This window comes from Hoplias malabaricus, chromosome 4 (genome assembly GCF_029633855.1).
Source record: "Hoplias malabaricus isolate fHopMal1 chromosome 4, fHopMal1.hap1, whole genome shotgun sequence".
In the NCBI taxonomy this organism is placed as follows: Eukaryota; Metazoa; Chordata; class Actinopteri; order Characiformes; family Erythrinidae; genus Hoplias; species Hoplias malabaricus.
The window spans coordinates 1,747,501-1,769,136 of record NC_089803.1 but is presented as its reverse complement, the minus strand read 5'-3'; the positions used below and the strand labels follow the sequence as shown (position 1 = coordinate 1,769,136).

At 40.6% G+C, this 21,636-nt stretch overlaps 1 protein-coding gene across 1 annotated transcript in view; it reads left to right on the top strand.

Annotated features, from left to right (window-relative positions):
- The window catches only part of LOC136694219 (zinc finger protein 850-like), a 517,486-nt gene that overhangs the window by 452,447 nt on the left and 43,403 nt on the right, over positions 1-21,636 (top strand). The window contains exons 4-5 of the mRNA XM_066667613.1: positions 1,350-2,245; positions 16,594-16,604. Coding sequence (XP_066523710.1) covers positions 1,350-2,245; positions 16,594-16,604 — 907 coding nt within the window. The remainder of the gene's footprint in view (positions 1-1,349; positions 2,246-16,593; positions 16,605-21,636) is intronic.

Here is a 21,636-nt window from a genome sequence, read left to right as displayed (position 1 = left end):
TACGTACTTTTAATTATTACATAAGAGTGTGGTTTTATAGTGTTCTTTAATGTTTGGCGTGGGATTTCCCTTTTTATAACCTGAAAACTCGTTATTCCTTATATAACTAGTAGTTTTGGTCCACTTTTGATGACTTCCTGGAGTAGCTGTAGAGGAGGATTAGGTCAAATACAGGGAGGTATTTCATGGTGTTGTGCAAAATAAAAGATTGTTTCATATTAATCGGACCTCGTCTGTTTGTGCGTTATTTTTGGGGTTATAATCGAATTTTGTGTCCAGACCTTCCTGGCTGCGGCTACTCCTAATAAAGAGAGTCCCTACAACCGTTTATACCGTGTTTTACTGAAGATAAACGCATTTAAGGTGTTTACACCACGTTTATACCGTGTATTACGGAAGATAAATGTGTTTAACATATTTACACCCCGTTTATTCTGTGTTTTATTGAAGATAAACGCGTTTAAGATATTTACACCCCATATATAAACCGTGTTTTACTGAAGATACCTGGGCTAACTTGTCTATATCAATTATATTGATTATTTTTATTCTGTTATGTCCCAACTGTGTGTTCATGTACTCCCTCCACACTACCCAGCTGTAGTCACGTGATTCTGCCCCTATCTGCCATATGGACCCAACCTAAATGCCAAATCAGACCAAGTGACTCGGCCAGCTAGTGTCTGGTTTTGGACGTGCTGTGTTTTGAGTATAATTAAGACGACACTGAACATAAGTTACATGTAAACAATCTCTCAGTGACATAAGAAAAACTCCCATATTTAATACTGGAGCAAATTTGAGCACTAAACTATGAAGGTCAAAAATACAAAAACAAAGTAATTGTTCATTAATCGTAATCGTGGTAAAATGTACAATTAATCGTGATATTGATTTGCACTTATGTTGCCCAGCCTTAAATGTTGCTCTATTCCTGCACCATGAGTTGTCAACACTGACTTATTTTTATAAGTTTTAATACATTCAGGAGAATATTGGTCACCAACAGAGCCAGGGGAGAGAAAATTTAACTAATTTATCTTTGTTTCTTTATTGTCTTCCAGGACAGAAGACCATCTCTTTGGATACATTCTCTGGCTCCTGTTGTTCAAGTTTTTCCACAGGTGCATCAAGAAACATTTCCAAGTGGAATATATCATAATGTTGAGATCAGGAGGGATTAAATGTGAGGATATGGAAGACAGAAGCTCCAGTTCTCAGGAAACATCCTTGGATACTCCCCACACTCACACATCCAACAGGAAATCACAGACAAGTGAAAACAAATGGAAAACTTATGATTGTGGAGAGTGTGGGAGGAGTTTTACTAAACGGAGTAGTCTCCAAAGACACCAGCGCATTCACACAGGAGAGAAACCGTATCACTGTTCAGAGTGTGGGAAGAGTTTTACTGTACAGGGTCATCTCCAAAGACACCAGCGCATTCACACAGGAGAGAAACCGTATCACTGTTCAGAGTGTGGGAAGAGTTTTACTGTACAGGGTCATCTCCAAAGACACCAGCGCATTCACACAGGAGAGAAACCGTATCACTGTTCAGAGTGTGGGAAGAGTTTTACTGTACAGGGTCATCTCCAAACACACCAGCGCATTCACACAGGAGAGAAACCGTATCACTGTTCAGACTGTGGGAAGAGTTTTACTGAACAGGGTAGTCTCAAAAAACACCAGCGCATTCACACAGGAGAGAAACCGTATCACTGTTCAGAGTGTGGGATGAGTTTTACTGTACAGTGGAGTCTCCAAAAGCACCAGCGCATTCACACAGGAGAGAAACCGTATCACTGTTCAGAGTGTGGGATGAGTTTTACTGAACGGAGTAGTCTCAAAACACACCAGCGCATTCACACAGGAGAGAAACCGTATCACTGTTCAGACTGTGGGAAGGGTTTTACTGTACAGGGTAGTCTCAAAACACACCAGCGCATTCACACAGGAGAGAAACCGTATCACTGTTCAGACTGTGGGAAGAGTTTTACTGTACAGGGTCATCTCAAAAAACACCAGCGCATTCACACAGGAGAGAAACCGTATCACTGTTCAGAGTGTGGGATGAGTTTTACTGTACAGTGGAGTCTCCAAACACACCAGCGCATTCACACAGGACAGAAACCGTATCACTGTTCAGAGTGTGGGAAGAGATTTACTGAACAGGGTAATCTCCAAAGACACCAGCGCATTCACACAGGAGAGAAACCGTATCACTGTTCAGAGTGTGGGAAGAGTCTTACTGAACAGGGTAGTCTTAAAAAACACCAGCGCATTCACACAGGAGAGAAACCGTATCACTGTTCAGAGTGTGGGAGGAGTTTTAGTCGTCAGAGTTCTGTCCAGAAACATCTCTGCGTTCACCCAGAACCAGAAAGGTTAGCACTGAGTGAGGGATTACCTTCAGAGATTGGGATTTAATTATTGTATTGGGTCAAATTCAATGTAAAAAATATCCTTAAAGCTGAATTGTGTAGTGCCTGGGAATTTGGAGACGTGTGATTGAACTGTGTGATACCAGATGCCACAGACTGTTTATGTAACTTTTATTTTTATTTTCAAGATGTGACCTCAGAATGAATTATTACAGCTCCTATTTACCCTCTCATTCACACTGACATTGTTGTGTTTCACCGTGCTCCAAATAGAGACAATACAACTCCGTATAGAGCTTCTACTGCCCCTCTGCCCTCCATCATCACCATTCCTCCCTATTTCTGGGGCTGGACTGTATACCCTTGGAAGGGGAAAGATCAGTGTTGATGGAGCTATTAGTCTCACGAAGCACAGGAGTCACGGGGCTGTGCTACCAGGACCTCAGCACACATCCAGACAGACTGTTTTCCTCATTCTGATTGCCATGAAGGGCATGCCTGCTTATCACTGCAGCAAGACAAGTGTGCCGTGGAAAAGTATTTATTATAACTAAGTTCAAAACCAGTCGAATTATAATGATTTGGTCCATTTCCATATTGTATCTATGTCTATAGTAGAGTCGCTCAGGTGATATTACAGTGTCCTGAGTACAAACATTATAATGTGTATCTAGCTCTAAAGATTACCATCCTATGATCATCTGATGTAGTATGATATGATGAATGTGTATTAATTCCTAATAAGAAATTGTGACTTTTTAAGAGTTTTAATTTTAAGTACCCAAACTTTAGCTCGTTTCAGAGACATCTCCACACTAGCAGATGTAAGGTGAGATAAACCTCCAGAGCAGGCACGTAAAACCACCTCCAATGACCCTTTTTTGTGACTTAAGGACCCCCAGGGTCAAGAAAAGAATGCAAAGAGACACAGAGACTCAATCTTGATTGAAACACAATGCCCTCTTACACCTTTTTAAAGACTGCTAACTCTAAAAGACTCAAACATCCCAAAGTTCTTTCATGGAAAACAAGTTGTACATGTGCACAACGGTCTGAAATTAATCCCGTTTTGACAATCAAAATGGGTGGAATTAATTTACATGTGTTTAAAGTCATTTTTGTTTATGAATTTATGTAGAACCAAGGTAGCCACATACTATGTGTTTAGTTGGTTAATAATTATATAGAACATGGTTGTTTTTTTCTTAATGATATTACTTTGTGTAACATATAATCTTTTATATTGCAAAGTATGATTCAGAATCCTGGGATATTCACTCACCAGGGATGGTCAAGTCTTTGTCTTGTCAAGTGTCATAAATTCTATGTGATGCCACTATCAAGGTACAGGAAACAGCCAATCAGGAGCAAGAAAAGCTCCAATTGTCCCTCATTGAGGACGAGTCTGCCCCCCCCCCCCCCCCTTAGGGGAGTGTTGGTAGAGCTATTAGTCTCACAGAGCACAGGAGTCACGGGGCTGTGCTACCAGGACCTCAGCACACATCCAGACAGACTGTTTTCCTCATTCTGATCGCCATGAAGGGCATGCCTTCTTATCACTTATCAAGTTCAAAACCAGTCGAATTATAATGATTTGGTCTATTTCCATATTGTATCTATGTCTTACTATAGTAGAGTCACTCGGGTGATATTACAGTGTCCTGAGTACAAACATAATAATGTGTATCTTGCTCAAAAGATTCCCATCCTATGATCATCAGATGACTCTCTGGACTCTCACTGAAAATGAACAAGAAGGATGGTATTCCCAGAATCCTCAGCAGTGTCACATGACCACCTCCACTTATCTGAGATCTTTTCACTGTTCCAAATCTCCTGAATATTAATCACCCCTGTTTCTCCTTCATGCTCATTAGACAGAGTATTTAAATACAGTGTTGGTGAAGATTGTTTATCTGTGCATTCAGAGCTTTTCTATTGTTTCTATTTTTTTCTCTTTGGATTTGCTCCTTGGATCTGTTTGATTGATTGTTCGTATTTTTGGCTTGACTTCAGACTTTTATGTTTATGCTTTTAGTTTGCCCTCTGTAGGATATTAAACTGTTTTTAATCCACAAGCGTCACTCGAGTTATCTTTTGATATCATGACAAATTAATCTTTTTAAAATGTACTTTTTAAAGGTCGTAAGGACACAAAGATGAACAGGACTCTGTAGAGATCATAGTCTCTTGGTTTTAATTCTTTTGTGTCTCTGAAAATCTGCTGAAGAAGCTCCATCAGACTGAGCCATTTCTCCTTCATCAGGTTCAGCTCTCTGAAAGGAAGTGGAAATATGAAGAGGACGTCTTAGTTTTCTTTTCCTTCGGCCCAGTCCAGAATGACCTTCTGCACAGAGACTGTTTTTCCAATTCCAGCCACTCCTTTAGTCAGCACAGTTCTGATGGCTTTATCTTTAAAGAGCTGGCTGCATTTGATGGGTTTCTCCTGTGCTGCTGGTCTCCTGGACACTGTCTCAATCTGTGTGACCTCATGTTCATTACTGACCTCTCCACTCCCTCCCTCTGTGATGTACAGATCTGTGTAGATCTCATTCAGAAGAGCTGAGCGTCCAGGATTAGAGACTCCTTCATTAATTTTCGGGAACTTTTCCTTCAGGGTTGATTTCAGCTTTCGATGAGAAGGAGCCAGTTCTAATAAAAACAGGAAACAATCACATGTTAAATACTTTAATTTAGGTTTAGTTTAGCCATAAATATAAAATACATAACTATTGTTATAATAAATAAAATAGGTGTTCATATGGTTTTTCATCAAATTAATGCTTTTAATTAATGCAAATTAGTCTTTCAGTTGTAACACATGTAGTTTGTAATAATGATAAAGTCATAGTTTAGCTTCAGTTTATTTAGCACTGTTGAAAACATTCATTCATTCATTCACTGTAACTGCAGTTGAAAACACACTGTGACAAATTTCAGACACATCACAGATCATTCACCAAATCTTAATAAATATTTACACTCCTCAAAAGAAATAACACTCTGAGCCGAGAGAGAGTTGAATCACAGAATTATGTTCAGTGGCGTCTCCATGGAAAAATAAACAATGCAGCATCATTAGCAGAGGACCAGGACTGTACTGAAGAAACCCACGTCCTGCGGTGGGCAGCAGGGGGAGTGTCATCAGCTGTTTCTGAGGGTGAGAATACCAGCGAGACACTGGAGGGGAGTGTGGGAGCACTTTAGGGACTTTGGAGAAACTCCCTCGTCCTGCAGTGATGTTAACGGTGCACAGACTCTGGGCGTCCATCACTGAGAAGGTGTGGTCAATGCTTAATTCCAGCAGCCGTCCCCCTGAGACCCTCATCCACTTCCAGCAGGGCTTTAGAGCCTTACAGTGCTGAGAAAATAGCTCTAGAGGGGAGGGGTGTAACTTCTCACTCACTCTGACTGCTTCTGTGGCAGACCTGGGGTCTGTCCTAATCCTAGTTAGCTGTCTAACTAGAGAGGATTTTAAATCACAGTGAACGTGCTCCTGACACGTGGGCACTCTCAGTTCTTAGACACCTCACTGTGCTCTCTACTGAGATATCTAACTCTGGCCAATGCTAGCCGCTGAGGAAAGTAAACACCGGTTTCGTGTGGTGGGCGGGAACAAGCCGTGACTCCATCACTCTCTAACTACAGCGTCTCAATAATCTGCCTCATGAGAATAGTGTATGTAGTCAGCCTATCTAGGGAGCTCACTAGGCTTTGGAACAGAACCCTGGTGTCACATGAGTGGATGTGGATGGGAAAACTCCTTGGGGGTTGTCTGAGAATGGCCAAGGGCACTAAGCATTCATTCTGCACTATTAGTTACAGACTGCAGCAGAAAACCAGTGAGAAACCCAGACTGTAGCATGAGTTTCGAAGGGTTTAAAGAATGAACCAGAACAAATACACCTCCAAGCACTAATTCAACTTTATAACTATGAAGAGCATATGAAACTAGAGGTCTGCATTCCAGGAGGACACGCGAGATGTTGTGCCGTTGAAACCCCTGTCCCCCAATCCGCGTCTTTCCCGCTTAAAGCAAGGTCGGTGTTGACTGCTAAGCTGTTGGTAGTGGGATGTTAAGAGAGCACTCTTCCACAGCAGTTTGCATTGGACTCTATGGAGCTCCGTAGGCCGTGAATGGAAAACGAAACATTTTAAATTCCACCTTTAAAAACAATTCCACCTTAAGAAACCCAGAATTGTATTGAGATGTCCACATTGCAGGCCAAAAGAGTCTTAAAAACAAAAAAAGATGGCCAATACATTTTAAATACCACCTTAAGAAAAATGCCACCTTAAGAAACCCACAATTGTATTGAAACGTCCACCTTTAAAAATGACCACGTGAAATAAAGCTTAAAATGTTGAAAAGACAGAAAGAGTTTATTGTGAATGAGATATTCTTAAAAAATTCCACCTTAAGAAACCCTGGATAATTAAGATGTCCCCCTTAAAAATTACCTTTAAAGTGTTAGAGACTGCCTATGTCCTTCACACCTCTCCCCCTCAGTTTTTGCCTCTGCGTGCTGACCCGCTCTTAAAATACATTGAGCTCTATGGGAGTAAAACCCTTCCAAGTGTCAAACAAACAAATCATAACTCAAGAACTTCATAACTCTGAAACAAGTTTTAGAAAGGGAAAATTTCTCTACCATTTAAAATTTAAATGAAGTCTGTAGGTGAAAGTATAAGGAAGTTATGGTGAAATGTTCAGCAGAAAATTGAAAAAGAAAAAAAAATATATTTCAATGCATTCCTATGGGAGCTTACCCACCCTCCGAACAAATGCTTATAGCTCGAAAACATTTCCCCACATCACTTAACCGTATATACCATTGCGACAAGGAGAGTCTGGGGATCAATATGGTATAAACAATATGCAGATTAAGTGAGAATTGAACGTTATGACGAGTTAAAAACAGGAGAAAAAATTAGAAACCGCACTCTGAGCCGCTCTAAAAATACATTGAACTCTATGGGAGCCGAAACCGTCCCTAGTGCCGAACAAAAATTCATAACTCAAAAAACGTATTTTCAATAATCTTCAAATTTACAGATGCTAGAAAGGACAATTTTCTCTACCATTTAAAATTAAATGAAGTTTCTAGGTGAAAGTATGAGGACGTTATGGCAAATTGTTCGGCTGAAAAGTGAATAAACGGTTTTCGGTCAGAGAACCTACAGTGTATGACATCACCCCACTCTAAGAGCCTCCCATTGAAATGAATGGAGGGATTTTGAAAGAGGGATAAAAAGAGAAGGATAAGTGCAAGAGGTCCGAAAATTGTGGTGATGGGACCCGGTACGCCCGAGTCCGACTGTCTGAAATTCCGTGTCCGTAGCTTGAAAAATGACAGAGTTAGAGCGCTTTGAAAATTAATTCCATAGAAATGACTGGGGAAAAACGGAGCGAAAAATGAGTGTAGCGGACGAACGAGTGTGGGTATTGGAAAGCTGTATACAAGCCCACATCGTCGCTATAGGACCCACGATTTCCAGGTGGAACGGAGTCAATAGCTCGAAAACTGAGACTAGTTAAGCGGACAAGGAAACGCGGAATAATAAAAAAAAAAAAAAAAAAAAACGGATAAAAATAACGGGTCAGTTATCAGTCTTACACTTTATCGTTTGGTTGTGAGGTGACTCTTCTTCATTATAGAGTGGAGATTCAGGGGTTGTGTTTGTAACTCTCACTCATATCTGGGCGTGAGAAAACGCTGTGGAAGACTAACGTTACCCACAGTCAGCTCTCTCTTTCCTGTTGGACCTACCGGTGAATTACCTTTCAGTCAGTTCTACTGTAGTTACATCACTGTTTATATTAAAGTACATTTAAACCATTCTACACTTTAATTTACAGAGATATCATCAGAATCCTAAAGTTAGTCATCATTATCTTTAACAAGTCATTTTTACTCCACTGTAAACACGGTGTGTTTCAGAGTAACTTCATGTTTGAGCAGCAAAAGTCTTAAAGGACCAATATGTAATACCAAGCATTTAAAATCTGAACTATAATACAGTTTCAAAACAGTGGAGACAGCTGTCTGCCTCCTCCCCCTCCTCGACAGACGTGTAGCTGGAGCCGGTGCCAGTTTGAAGAAAACTGAACGAACAAGAGCCGAGTTTAACTTTGTGCCGTAATCGCTAAGAAGAATGTGCCGTAATCAACACATTTACACAGAAAAGTGTTCATCGTTTCATTAAAACATCTACCTACGCAAGAAAAAGACAAAACAACAGAATCACAACAAACATTCAAAAAACAATTAAAAATGTATCTCTTTAAGCAAACTTTCAGCATCCACTAACATCCCTCCTTTCTCTTATTGTTTGTCTTGTATGTGTTTTATTTTCTGTAAAGCATCTTTGAGTTGTATGAAAAGCGCTATATAAAACAGATGTATTATTAATATTATTAGGTTGTTTGAAAAGTAGCAGCCAAAGCCTGAGGCCTAAGTGTTATCAAAGGTTAAAGGTCACTTAGGAAGGTCACAGATTCATGGGATTCCCAAGCAAAGTTGGCGCACTTGAAAACAACACATTTGAATAAGGTGTCCCTATGCCGAAAGGTCAGTGACTTGTGGCCTTGAGAAAAAGGTCACATATTATGAAAGTGGCACCTGGACCCAATGTATATAATAATATATTATTATATATATATTATATAACCCAATAATATCTTCCCCTAACTCCTTACCAGGTTCATATTACAAAAGTGGACGTAGTACCCAAAGGTAATGTTTTCCCCTAACTCCTTCATGTTTAAGGTAGAATGTGTAATTCCACCTTAACCGCCATTGAAACTAATGGACTACCGAACCATTCTGGAGGACCATGTGCATCCAATGCTTCAAACATTGTGTCCTGAAGGCGGTGCCGTGTATCAGGACGACAATGCACAAATACACACAGCAAGACTGGTGAAAGATTGGTTTGATGAACATGAAAGTGAAGTTGAACATCTCCCATGGCCTGCACAGTCACCAGATCTAAATATTATTGAGCCACTTTGGGGTGTGTTGGAGGAGTCAGGAAACGTTTTCAGATGTGGAAGTAAAATATCTGAGCTCTTTAGAGAGTTTTCTACTGTTCATTCCTCAGCTCCACAGAATCTATAATAAACTGAGACAGAGCAGAAAGCACTCTGGACTGGATTAGTTCACCACCACAGCAGGGAGTGCTGGTGGTGGTGACAACTCAAGACAACTCTGCCTCAACTTAAAACCATTTCATTCAACCTTCAACTCTAAACCAGTTCTGTATCCACTTCTGCCATGTTTCTGTCTGTGGTGCCTCTGGTTTTGTGTTTTGAAATTTGTCATTAACTTATATAAGTATAATGCTTTACTTTTATTATTATTATTTTTATTATTATTATTGTTATTATTATTAAAGTCTAAAGAAGGGGGGTTTAATATTTCCTCGACCAATCAGAGCACTCCTTGGGGCTCATTCATGAAACCTTCATAAAAATCAAGAGCAAACTGTGTGTAATATATGAGGAAATGAACTTCCCAAAACTTTCTGCCAGATTCATTGTTACGCTGCACTGTGTATGTTCTCTCTCTCTCTCTCTCTCTCTCTCTCTCTCTGTCATGTTCTAGGTTCTGTTGTCTGTTCCAGTCCTTGTGTTTGTTCATTCGTCCAGAGTTCGTTCCACACTCCAGTCCATGTGTTCTGTCTGTGACTGTTTCCCGTACGTCATCTCAGCCGGAATCATACAGACAGTATGTTTAGCTGACAGTTAGTCAGCTGTGTTTGTGCTCTGTGCTTTTTGTGACTTTGTTGTGTATTGAATTCTGTGTTTTTTTGGTTTTGACTTTGTGCTCATCCTACTTCCTTCAACTACGACTTTGTTTTGCCCCTTTTTGATTACTGACGTTAGATTTATATTTGTGAAGTATTCTTAATACTGTGTACATACAGGGGTTGGCCAATGAAACACCTGTCATTGTAGTGTGGGAGGTTTCATGGCTAAATTGGACCAGCCTGGTGGCCAATCTTCATTAACTGCACATTGCACCAGTAAGAGCAGAGTGTGAAGGTTCAATTAGCAGAGGGTAAGAGCACAGTTTTGTTCAAAATATTGCAATGCACACAACATTATGGGTGACATACCAGAGTTCAAAAAAGGACAAATTGTTGGTGCACGTCTTGCTGGCGCATCTGTGACCAAGACAGGGAGTCTTTGTGATGAAGAGCCACGGTATCCAGGGTAATGTCAGCATACCACCAAGGAGGACGAAACACATCCAACAGGATTCACTGTGGACGCAAGAGGAAGCTGTCTGAAAGGGATGTTTGGGTGCTCACCCGGATTGTATCCAAAAAACATGAAACCACGGCTGCCCAAATCATGGCAGAATAAAATGTGCACCTCAACTCTCCTGTTTCCACCAGAAATGTCCGTCGGGAGCTCCACAGGGTCAATACACACGGCCGGGCTGCTATAGCCAAACCTTTGGTCACTCATGCCAATGACAAACGTCGGTTTCAATGGTGCAAGGAGTGCAAATCTTGGCCTGTGGACGATGTGAAACATGTATTGTTCTCTGATGAGTTCACCTTTACTGTTTTCCCCACATCCGGGAGAGTTACGGTGTGGAGAAGCCCCAAAGAAGCGTAGAGTGAAGCATGGGGGTGGATCAGTGATGGTTAGGGCTGCCATATCATGGCATTCCCTTGGCCCAATACTTGTGCTAGATGGGCGTGTCACTGACCTTTATTGTTGTCTAAAACCAGGAATTTGTTTTGGGGGTGGGTTCTGTGTGTGATTTTGTATATGCCTAGGGAGTGAGGTAAGACATTGTCTTTTGTTTCCTGTTTCTTTCACGTAGGTAAGTTAGAGCTGTCTGTGGGTCAGTTAGGTGGGGTGTTTGTTTGTTATTTTTGTCAGCATAAGGCCATCCTGAAGTTCACTAGTGTGTCATTGTAAATATCACATCTACAATATATATTCTATTCATTATCCATTCTGTGGTTCCATTTATGTCATTTTTCGTCCACATTCACATCTCTGTTACAATTATTCATTTCCCACACATCAATCATAACACACACTTCATTCTATTACGGCTCAACCCTAGACTGGGTCGTAATATCATTAAACACCAGATGTTTTAGTAGAATGTGTGTATTGTAGTGAATACCAAATGTTCTCAGACTGGGAGAGTGTGTATGTTCTTTATAATTAACATACCATTACCATAATCCACGCCCATGAACTTCAAATGACCGCAGTATAAGAAAGCGCTCGCACTGAGGAATCACTGCAAAAACCCTTCAAAATCTCTACAGAAAAGCAAAAGAAAATGGTTCTGAGCGAAAATCTACATTTTACTGAAGTGCATTCAAATCTGCACCTTTTATTGTCATTCTATGTATCTTTGATTCTCACTTCCTGGACCTTACAGTGAGGCAGAGTTACTCAGAACTGTGTAAAAGTTTTAGGCACCTGAGGAAATTTGATCTAAAGAAGCTATTTATTTCAGCAGTAAGAGATTATTGACTCAAAAAACCCTAATATTCGAATAAAACCAGCCCCATCATTCCAGTGAGTGTGATACTGTGTGTGTGTGTGTGTGTGAGTGTGTTAAACCCTTTCCACATCTCTCCTGGTGACAGTCCAGTGTTATTTGAGGTTATCATCCAGTGCCTAGTGTTAGAGGTTAATATTTCATTGTGTTAAATGAAGTGTGCTGTAGGAGAACATCTGGGAACACACTTTGTTCTTCACTCGCTCACAACACAGACATGCAGTAAAAATAATTTCACTTTTACTGTGTTTATATTTTTGTATTTATAGTAATTGTACATCATTTTTACTCTCACAGAGGAATAAAAGCAGTATCACCATCCCACAGGCAGGGAGACATGACCTACCTCTGGAGGAAGAGTACATGCTTTTACAATGATTATAATGGTTGAGTAAAGATTACATTAACTGCACTGTCAATGAAGAAAGAAGTGAGTGTGTGTGTATATATATATTCTCCATTGTCACACACAGGAAACCTCATCCGTTTAATAAATAACGGTAGTTCAATAAAGCTGTCAGGAGCACAGACAAAAGATTTATTTTAAGTGATAGACAATAATGAAATATATGTTCTGGGTTTTAGCTCTTCTAAAACAACTTTACAGAACTTGATACCACACTGAATAGATCATCTCTCAAAACGGCAACGACTGAAAGCACAGCAGCACAGAGTCGTTTTCTTGCTGTTGTGCTTGCTTCATTATGTAGGAGAATATACAGTTCATTTGAATAAACTTTAGCTGCATGAATGTGTGCACTAATCCCAAGCGCTGAAAATGTGTAAATGAACAGTAGCCGGAAAAGTTCATTTTTTATTGTTCACACTTCAGTAGTTATTAGGAAATTGATACACAACATTGGTAACTCCTCAAAAGAAGACTCTGAATCTTGAGAGCGTTCGATGACCTGATGGACCCATGTTCAACATCACAAAATGAAAGAGAAGCTAGAGATTTCAAGGTGAAAGTATTTATTTTATTGCACATAGGAACAGAAGTGGCACAGTAGAATGGCTTCAAATAAGTGACACCATTCTTTGTGCATGTCCAGGGCTTATTCTGAAATTCACAAATTAAAATGTTCACCAAGTGTCAAAGTAATTTACAACTTGGAACAAAGCTGTTTAATTGTGCATTAAATGGTAGCATTAGCATTGTTTATATATTACTTTAATAACCATTTACCATATAAAAATGGCCTGTAGTAATAACCCGTGCGGTTCAGGTGCAGCAGATGAAACTAAGTTAACGAGATTCCACTCATCAGGACACTTAAAGACGACACAAACTTCCGGCATGGACACTGCTGGCAACACGTACGTCTGCAGTCACCTACGACCAAAACCAGCACGATTTACAAAACAAATTAATTAAAGAAATGAACTGTTGAATGGTTTTATATTTCAGTAGAAGGAAGTGTCCTTATAACGATGTGCATTGTGTCAGATGCAGTACAATTTTAACACTTACTTTAGAAAATACACTTATTTTGACCATACATTTTACCATACGTCTTAAAACAGGACGACCAACAAAAACTGTGCAGCAACAGATAAGTTACTGTCTCTGACTTTACATCTACAGGGTAGTTGTCATACATTCCGTATCCAAACTGTACAATAACATTTCATCATCTGAACCAACATCATCTTAAAACCCCAATATGTCGACACTCTGATTCCACTCTGAGCAGGATTTTAATGTAGTGTCCATATTTTCTCTTCAGTGTTTTTCAGTCCTCATTCCAGTGCATGTTACACCTGAGATATTCTTCTGTTCAAACACAATGCTTTTGACAGGTTCAATGGATTTCAACCGTTCAGACCCTGTGGCTAGATGTGCTTAATAAACTATGGTGAGAGTGAGAGCATCTGTTCAAACCCTGTCATGAGCTCTTCTGTTTTACCTGACAAAATAGGGCACATCCTCTGAGCACCAGCTCTTCTTGCCCCAAGCCCTTCACCAGTCCCTGAGTTAAATGTGTTATTAGATAAGATTATATATTATTAGATTAGTTATTTCCTCTGTGTGCACAGCTGATTAAGCACACTCCTTTTTTAAAGGGATTTTTCCAGACAGACCCTCTAATCAAATCAAATCAAATTTATTTGTATAGCGCTTTTTACAACTGACGTTGTCACAAAGCAGCTTCACAGTTTCAAAACAGAACATTTAAATAAAAGCCCAATGCAAGCAAGCCGAAGGCGACAGTGGCAAGGAAAAACTCCCTCGAGGCTGGAGGAAGAAACCTTGGGAGGAACCAAGACTCACAAAGGGGACCCATCCTCCTCTGATCAAACTATAGATTGAATTTTAAATGATCACCAATGAAGTGTCATTATGCTACATAATAATAATAATAATAAGGTGAGCAGCTGGTCTGGTCTGCAGGAGAATCCAGCAAACAGTCTTCCATCAGTGGGCCACCATTCTCTCAGAAAAAAACAGTAAAACAGTAAAAGGGAAGCAGTTAGTTTAGTTGAGTGCAGCAGAGAATAAGAGCATGTGAATATTTTCTTTAGTGTAGTGACGGATCAGACTGTAACAGACTGGGAGTAGGGAAACCAGAAGGAGCTCAGGCAAAGACATCCTTTCGTTCCAAGCAAGAGAAATTGTGAGCACATCATCCAGGTTTACCCTGATTCTCCATGTCCATGAGTTCCTGAAACGACAACCTTAAACTAGACAGAGGTTAGTTGCCAAAGGCTAAACTGAACAAGTGTGTTTTGAGCCTAGACTTAAACATAGTGACTGTGTCTGCGTCCCGAACACTAGCTGGAAGATTGTTCCAGAGCTGAGGGGCTTTGTAGGAGAAGGCTTTCCCCCCCGCTGAAGTCTTATGAATTCTGGGTACTAGTAAGAGGCCGGCGCCCTGAGATCTGAGTAATCTTGGTGGTTCATAGTGTGTGATGAGGTCTCGCAGGTATTCAGGGGCGAGACCATGTAAGGATTTATACGTGAGTAAAAGAATTTTGTAATCAATACGGAATTTAACTGGAAGCCAGTGAAGGGCCGATAAGACTGGACTGATATGATCAAATTTTCTAGTCTTAGTGAGGACCCTGGCTGCAGCATTTTGAATTAACTGGAGTTTACTCAGGTTTCTGCTGGAGCATCCTGATAAAAGTGCATTGCAATAATCTAATCTTGATGTAATAAAAGCGTGAATTAATTTTTCCGCATCTGGGAGGGATAAGGAATTTCTTAACTTAGCGAGGTTCCGAAGATGTAGGAAAGCTATTCTTGTAATGTTACCTGTATGCTGATCAAATGATAGATCTGAATCAATTATAACACCCAGATTTTTAGCTGATGAGCTCGGGAGAACAGGGAAGTCAAAATTATGTATTAAATCTGATACCTTATTTATAGCAGGTTTTGGACCTAGAAGGAGAACCTCGGTTTTGTCGCTGTTTAGCAGAAGGAAATTGTATGACATCCAATGCTTCACTTCTTTAACACAGTCCTCCATTTTCTTTAGTGTAGGTTTGTCATCTGGTTTGGCTGATATGTATAACTGTGTGTCATCTGCATAACTGTGGAAGGTAATGCCATGCCTGCTAATAACTCTGCCCAGTGGCAGCATGTATAATATGAATAGTAAAGGTCCTAAAATGGAGCCTTGGGGAACTCCAAGTCTCATTTTTGTATGAGTAGAAGAAACATTATTTACGTTTACAAACTGATAGCGATCTGTGAGGTAAGACTTAAACCATGATAGGGCTGTTCCTGTTATTCCAACCATGTTTTTTAATCTTTCTAGCAGAATAGTATGATCAATTGTATCGAAAGCTGCACTGAGGTCTAGTAGAACTAGCATGGATACGCAGCCTCGATCAGAGGCGAGAAGAAGGTCGTTTGTTATCTTAACTAAAGCTGTTTCGGTGCTATGGTGTGGCCTAAAACCAGATTGAAATTTTTCATATATGTTATTCTTATGCAAGTATGACCTAAGTTGTTGGGCCACAACTTTTTCTAAGATCTTAGATATGAAGGGAAGGTTAGAGATGGGTCTGTAATTGGATAGTACACTAGGATCAAGATTCGGTTTTTTGATTAGGGGCTTAATAACTGCTAGTTTAAATGCTTTGGGTATGTGACCTAGTCTAAGGGATGAATTTATGATTGTTAAAATGGGATTGATTATGACTGGTAATACTTCTTTAAATAGTTTTGTTGGTATTGCATCAAGTGTGCAGGTCGTACAATTTGACGAATAGATGATTTTCTCCAGTTCTAGCTGTGGTAGTGGGTCAAAGTCCTCTAGTCTTTCTTCTATGTTTTGTTCTATATCATCCACACCAGATGACAGACAGGCTGGATTTAGTAATATGGTATTTATTGTTTGTCTAATATTTTCAATCTTATTGTTAAAAAAGTCCATAAAAGCATTGCTGGTGTGAATGGCTGGGATCTGTGGATCAGTAGCTGTCCGATTGTTTGTAAGTTTAGAGATTACATTAAAGAGTACTCTAGGATTGTGTTTATTATTTTCAATCAGTGAGGACAGATGTGCTGAACGTGCACTGACGAGTGCCTTTCTATATTGGATAAGGCTGTCTTTCCAGGCACAGTGAAATACTTCCAGTTTAGTCGACCGCCATTTCCGCTCTAATTTCCTTACGGTTTGTTTTAAGGTGAGTGTTTCTTCATTATACCAGGGAGCGAGTTTTTTCTGTTGTAGCTTTTTACGCTTCAGCGGTGCTACACTATCTAAAGTTGATCGAAGAGTGTTATCTAAGTAGTCCGTTAGTCTATCCAGCTCCAGTGGGTCTGCTGGACTACTGACTGAGGTCAATAAATCAGTGATGTTTTCAGTAAATTTAGGGGCTGTAGATGGGGTTAGTGAGCGCTTTAGATAATAATGTGGGCATGTACATTTTTTAATATCTAAACTCAGTTCATATGAAATTAGGTAGTGGTCTGAGACTGTGGAAGACTGAGGGAGAATATTTAGGTTTTTTATGTTCGTGCCCAGGGACAAAACCAAGTCTAGTGTGTGATTACAATAATGAGTAGGACCTGATACATTTTGTGTGAACCCAACAGAATCTATGATTGATGTGAACGCCTTTTTTAGGGGATCATCACTTTTCTCAAAATGAATGTTAAAGTCTCCTACAATTATTAACTTATCACATGACACTGCTAAATTAGCAGCTAGTTCACCAAATTCTTTTATAAATTCTGAATAGGGCCCTGGTGGTCTATAAATGTTTAATAAGGAGATAGTGTTCTTATTTGTGGCGGGGTTAAGTATGTTAATGTACATGATTTCGAAGGAAGTACAGTTGTAACCATGTTTTTGGTTAATAATTAAATTATTTTTGTAAATTATACATAATCCACCGCCTTTGCCTGTCAGTCTGGGGCTGTGTACATATTTATAGCCTGTAGGAGTGGCTTGATTTAGTGCTAAATAATCATCATTTCTGACCCAAGTTTCACTAAGGCATAAAACATCAAGTTTCTGATCCATTATTATTTCATGTATAATGACTGCTTTAGAGTTAAGTGCTCTTATATTGAGTAGGCCAAACTTTAGGTCTGTGGGGATGATACTACCCTCTGTTTCTGATGGTTTAATAGTGATTAGGTTATTGGGGCACGCTGTTTGATATTTTCTGGGTTTAAGTTTGATTCGGGGGACAGACACAGTCTTGATACTGTAACAAATTTTTATATTTCTTAAAGCAAGCTTTGTACATATTCCCTTACTATGGGCAAACAAATGGCCATTATCTGTAAGTGTATCCTTAAAATCACTTACCTGTTCGCTGTGTAATCTACTTTCCTGGTTTCTGCTGGTGGGTGGGGTTAGTCAAGCCTGGCGAAGAACATCCTCGATGTTCCCAGAGAGAACTGCAGAACCTAGACGACTAGGGTGAAGCCCATCCCGGCGGTAGAGGGCAGGACGTTCCCGAAAACACTCCCAGTGGTCGACGTAGTCCACGCCGACAGTGCCACACCAAACCCGGAGCCAGGAGTGGAGTGCGAAGAGCCTGCTGTACGCCTCACATCCTCGTCTGTAGGTGGGTAGGGGGCCGGAGACGACGATCCTGGCGTCCGTCTTCTTCCGAGCGGTATCCAGAAGCGAACGGTAGTGCTCCTTTAGGACCTCGCTGCGGCGGGCGGAAGTGTCGTTCGTCCCCACGTGGAGAACGACGGTGCCGAGATCCTCACGCTGCCGCAGCGCCGAGGGAAGTCGCCTGGCAACATCCAGGACACGAGCACCTGGAAGACAGGACACAGTAGCTTTACTCTTTGTGCCTGAGACTCTTAAATGTCTAACTATAGAGTCGCCGATGATAAGAGTACCGCCCTGTTTAGTTTTCGGTGCAATTGAGGGCCAGGAGCTGAGCACCTCAAACCGGTTAGTAGAGGTGAAGACTGGCTGCGGTAGAGGGGGAGACGACCTCGGCTTCCCACGCCCACGCTGACGCTCCCAGCTCGGGGCTGGAGTGAAGATGGGCGTCCCGGGGAGCCGCCGCGACGGAGGAGCTGGCGTGCCAACGGCCGCGTAGGAGGCATCGCGGGCGGCCTCGAGCCTCGTCTTCTCCCGCTGGAGCTCCGTCTGCTTCTCCAGGAGACGCTGAATTCGGCGGCCCAACTGCTCGAGCTCCGTGCTGAGCCTGGAAAGAGATCGCTCCTCCGCGGTCGCCATAATCAGGAGAGAAGATTGAAAATAATAAACACAATCCTAGAGTACTCTTTAATGTAATCTCTAAACTTACAAACAATCGGACAGCTACTGATCCACAGATCCCAGCCATTCACACCAGCAATGCTTTTATGGACTTTTTTAACAATAAGATTGAAAATATTAGACAAACAATAAATACCATATTACTAAATCCAGCCTGTCTGTCATCTGGTGTGGATGATATAGAACAAAACATAGAAGAAAGACTAGAGGACTTTGACCCACTACCACAGCTAGAACTGGAGAAAATCATCTATTCGTCAAATTGTACGACCTGCACACTTGATGCAATACCAACAAAACTATTTAAAGAAGTATTACCAGTCATAATCAATCCCATTTTAACAATCATAAATTCATCCCTTAGACTGGGTCCCATACCCAAAGCATTTAAACTAGCAGTTATTAAACCCCTAATCAAAAAACCGAATCTTGATCCTAGTGTACTATCCAATTACAGACCCATCTCTAACCTTCCCTTCATATCTAAGATCTTAGAAAAAGTTGTGGCCCAACAACTTAGGTCATACTTGCATAAGAATAACATATATGAAAAATTTCAATCTGGTTTTAGGCCACACCATAGCACCGAAACAGCTTTAGTTAAGATAACAAACGACCTTCTTCTCGCCTCTGATCGAGGCTGCGTATCCATGCTAGTTCTACTAGACCTCAGTGCAGCTTTCGATACAATTGATCATACTATTCTGCTAGAAAGATTAAAAAACATGGTTGGAATAACAGGAACAGCCCTATCATGGTTTAAGTCTTACCTCACAGATCGCTATCAGTTTGTAAACGTAAATAATGTTTCTTCTACTCATACAAAAATGAGACTTGGAGTTCCCCAAGGCTCCATTTTAGGACCTTTACTATTCATATTATACATGCTGCCACTGGGCAGAGTTATTAGCAGGCATGGCATTACCTTCCACAGTTATGCAGATGACACACAGTTATACATATCAGCCAAACCAGATGACAAACCTACACTAAAGAAAATGGAGGACTGTGTTAAAGAAGTGAAGCATTGGATGTCATACAATTTCCTTCTGCTAAACAGCGACAAAACCGAGGTTCTCCTTCTAGGTCCAAAACCTGCTATAAATAAGGTATCAGATTTAATACATAATTTTGACTTCCCTGTTCTCCCGAGCTCATCAGCTAAAAATCTGGGTGTTATAATTGATTCAGATCTATCATTTGATCAGCATACAGGTAACATTACAAGAATAGCTTTCCTACATCTTCGGAACCTCGCTAAGTTAAGAAATTCCTTATCCCTCCCAGATGCGGAAAAATTAATTCACGCTTTTATTACATCAAGATTAGATTATTGCAATGCACTTTTATCAGGATGCTCCAGCAGAAACCTGAGTAAACTCCAGTTAATTCAAAATGCTGCAGCCAGGGTCCTCACTAAGACTAGAAAATTTGATCATATCAGTCCAGTCTTATCGGCCCTTCACTGGCTTCCAGTTAAATTCCGTATTGATTACAAAATTCTTTTACTCACGTATAAATCCTTACATGGTCTCGCCCCTGAATACCTGCGAGACCTCATCACACACTATGAACCACCAAGATTACTCAGATCTCAGGGCGCCGGCCTCTTACTAGCACCCAGAATTCATAAGACTTCAGCGGGGGGGAAAGCCTTCTCCTACAAAGCCCCTCAGCTCTGGAACAATCTTCCAGCTAGTGTTCGGGACGCAGACACAGTCACTATGTTTAAGTCTAGGCTCAAAACACACTTGTTCAGTTTAGCCTTTGGCAACTAACCTCTGTCTAGTTTAAGGTTGTCGTTTCAGGAACTCATGGACATGGAGAATCAGGGTAAACCTGGATGATGTGCTCACAATTTCTCTTGCTTGGAACGAAAGGATGTCTTTGCCTGAGCTCCTTCTGGTTTCCCTACTCCCAGTCTGTTACAGTCTGATCCGTCACTACACTAAAATATTCACATGCTCTTATTCTCTGCTGCACTCAACTAAACTAACTGCTTCCCTTTTACTGTTTTACTGTTTTTTTCTGAGAGAATGGTGGCCCACTGATGGAAGACTGTTTGCTGGATTCTCCTGCAGACCAGACCAGCTGCTCACCTTATTATTATTATTATTATGTAGCATAATGACACTTCATTGGTGATCATTTAAAATTCAATCTATAGTTTGATCAGAGGAGGATGGGTCCCCTTTGTGAGTCTTGGTTCCTCCCAAGGTTTCTTCCTCCAGCCTCGAGGGAGTTTTTCCTTGCCACTGTCGCCTTCGGCTTGCTTGCATTGGGCTTTTATTTAAATGTTCTGTTTTGAAACTGTGAAGCTGCTTTGTGACAACGTCAGTTGTAAAAAGCGCTATACAAATAAATTTGATTTGATTTGATTTGAGAAGGAGTTATTAATTGAGAGAAGTTATTAATATGAAAACAACAATAATAAAATGGTAGTGGTATTTAACAGTGTACAACTAACACTAAGCACAACTAATAAGGATAAGTTAACAAGGTATTAACAGTAAAGATTTTAAGTAACGAGCTTAGGAACAGTACTAAACAGCAGCAAGCAAACAAACAAACTGAGCGCGCGAACTGTCAGCCGGAAATGACGACACCAATGACGTTTGCCCACCGTTTGCCAACCTCTAGAGTTATCCATGGTCATACTCTGCAAGTCTGCACCAACAGAAAACGCTCATAGCTTCCTCATCCAACACAAACCAAATAAATATCACTTGAAAACAGCTTCATTACTTGATCACAACACACACAAATATGTTGCTGTAGTAAAGCATGGGGGAAACAAAGAACGGGAAAAAACAAAGCACCTCCTCCACTGTGGCCATGTTTGTTTTTGTAATCAGAAAATGTTGACTCTGAAAGGCCTCTAGTGTAGTGTTTAACATTCATTCCAACATAATGGATGCATTAAAGTGTGAGGACAGTGATGGGTACATCGTTGAACTGGACGTATTCATTTACTCACATATAAATTAGCTCTTACACTTTCCAACC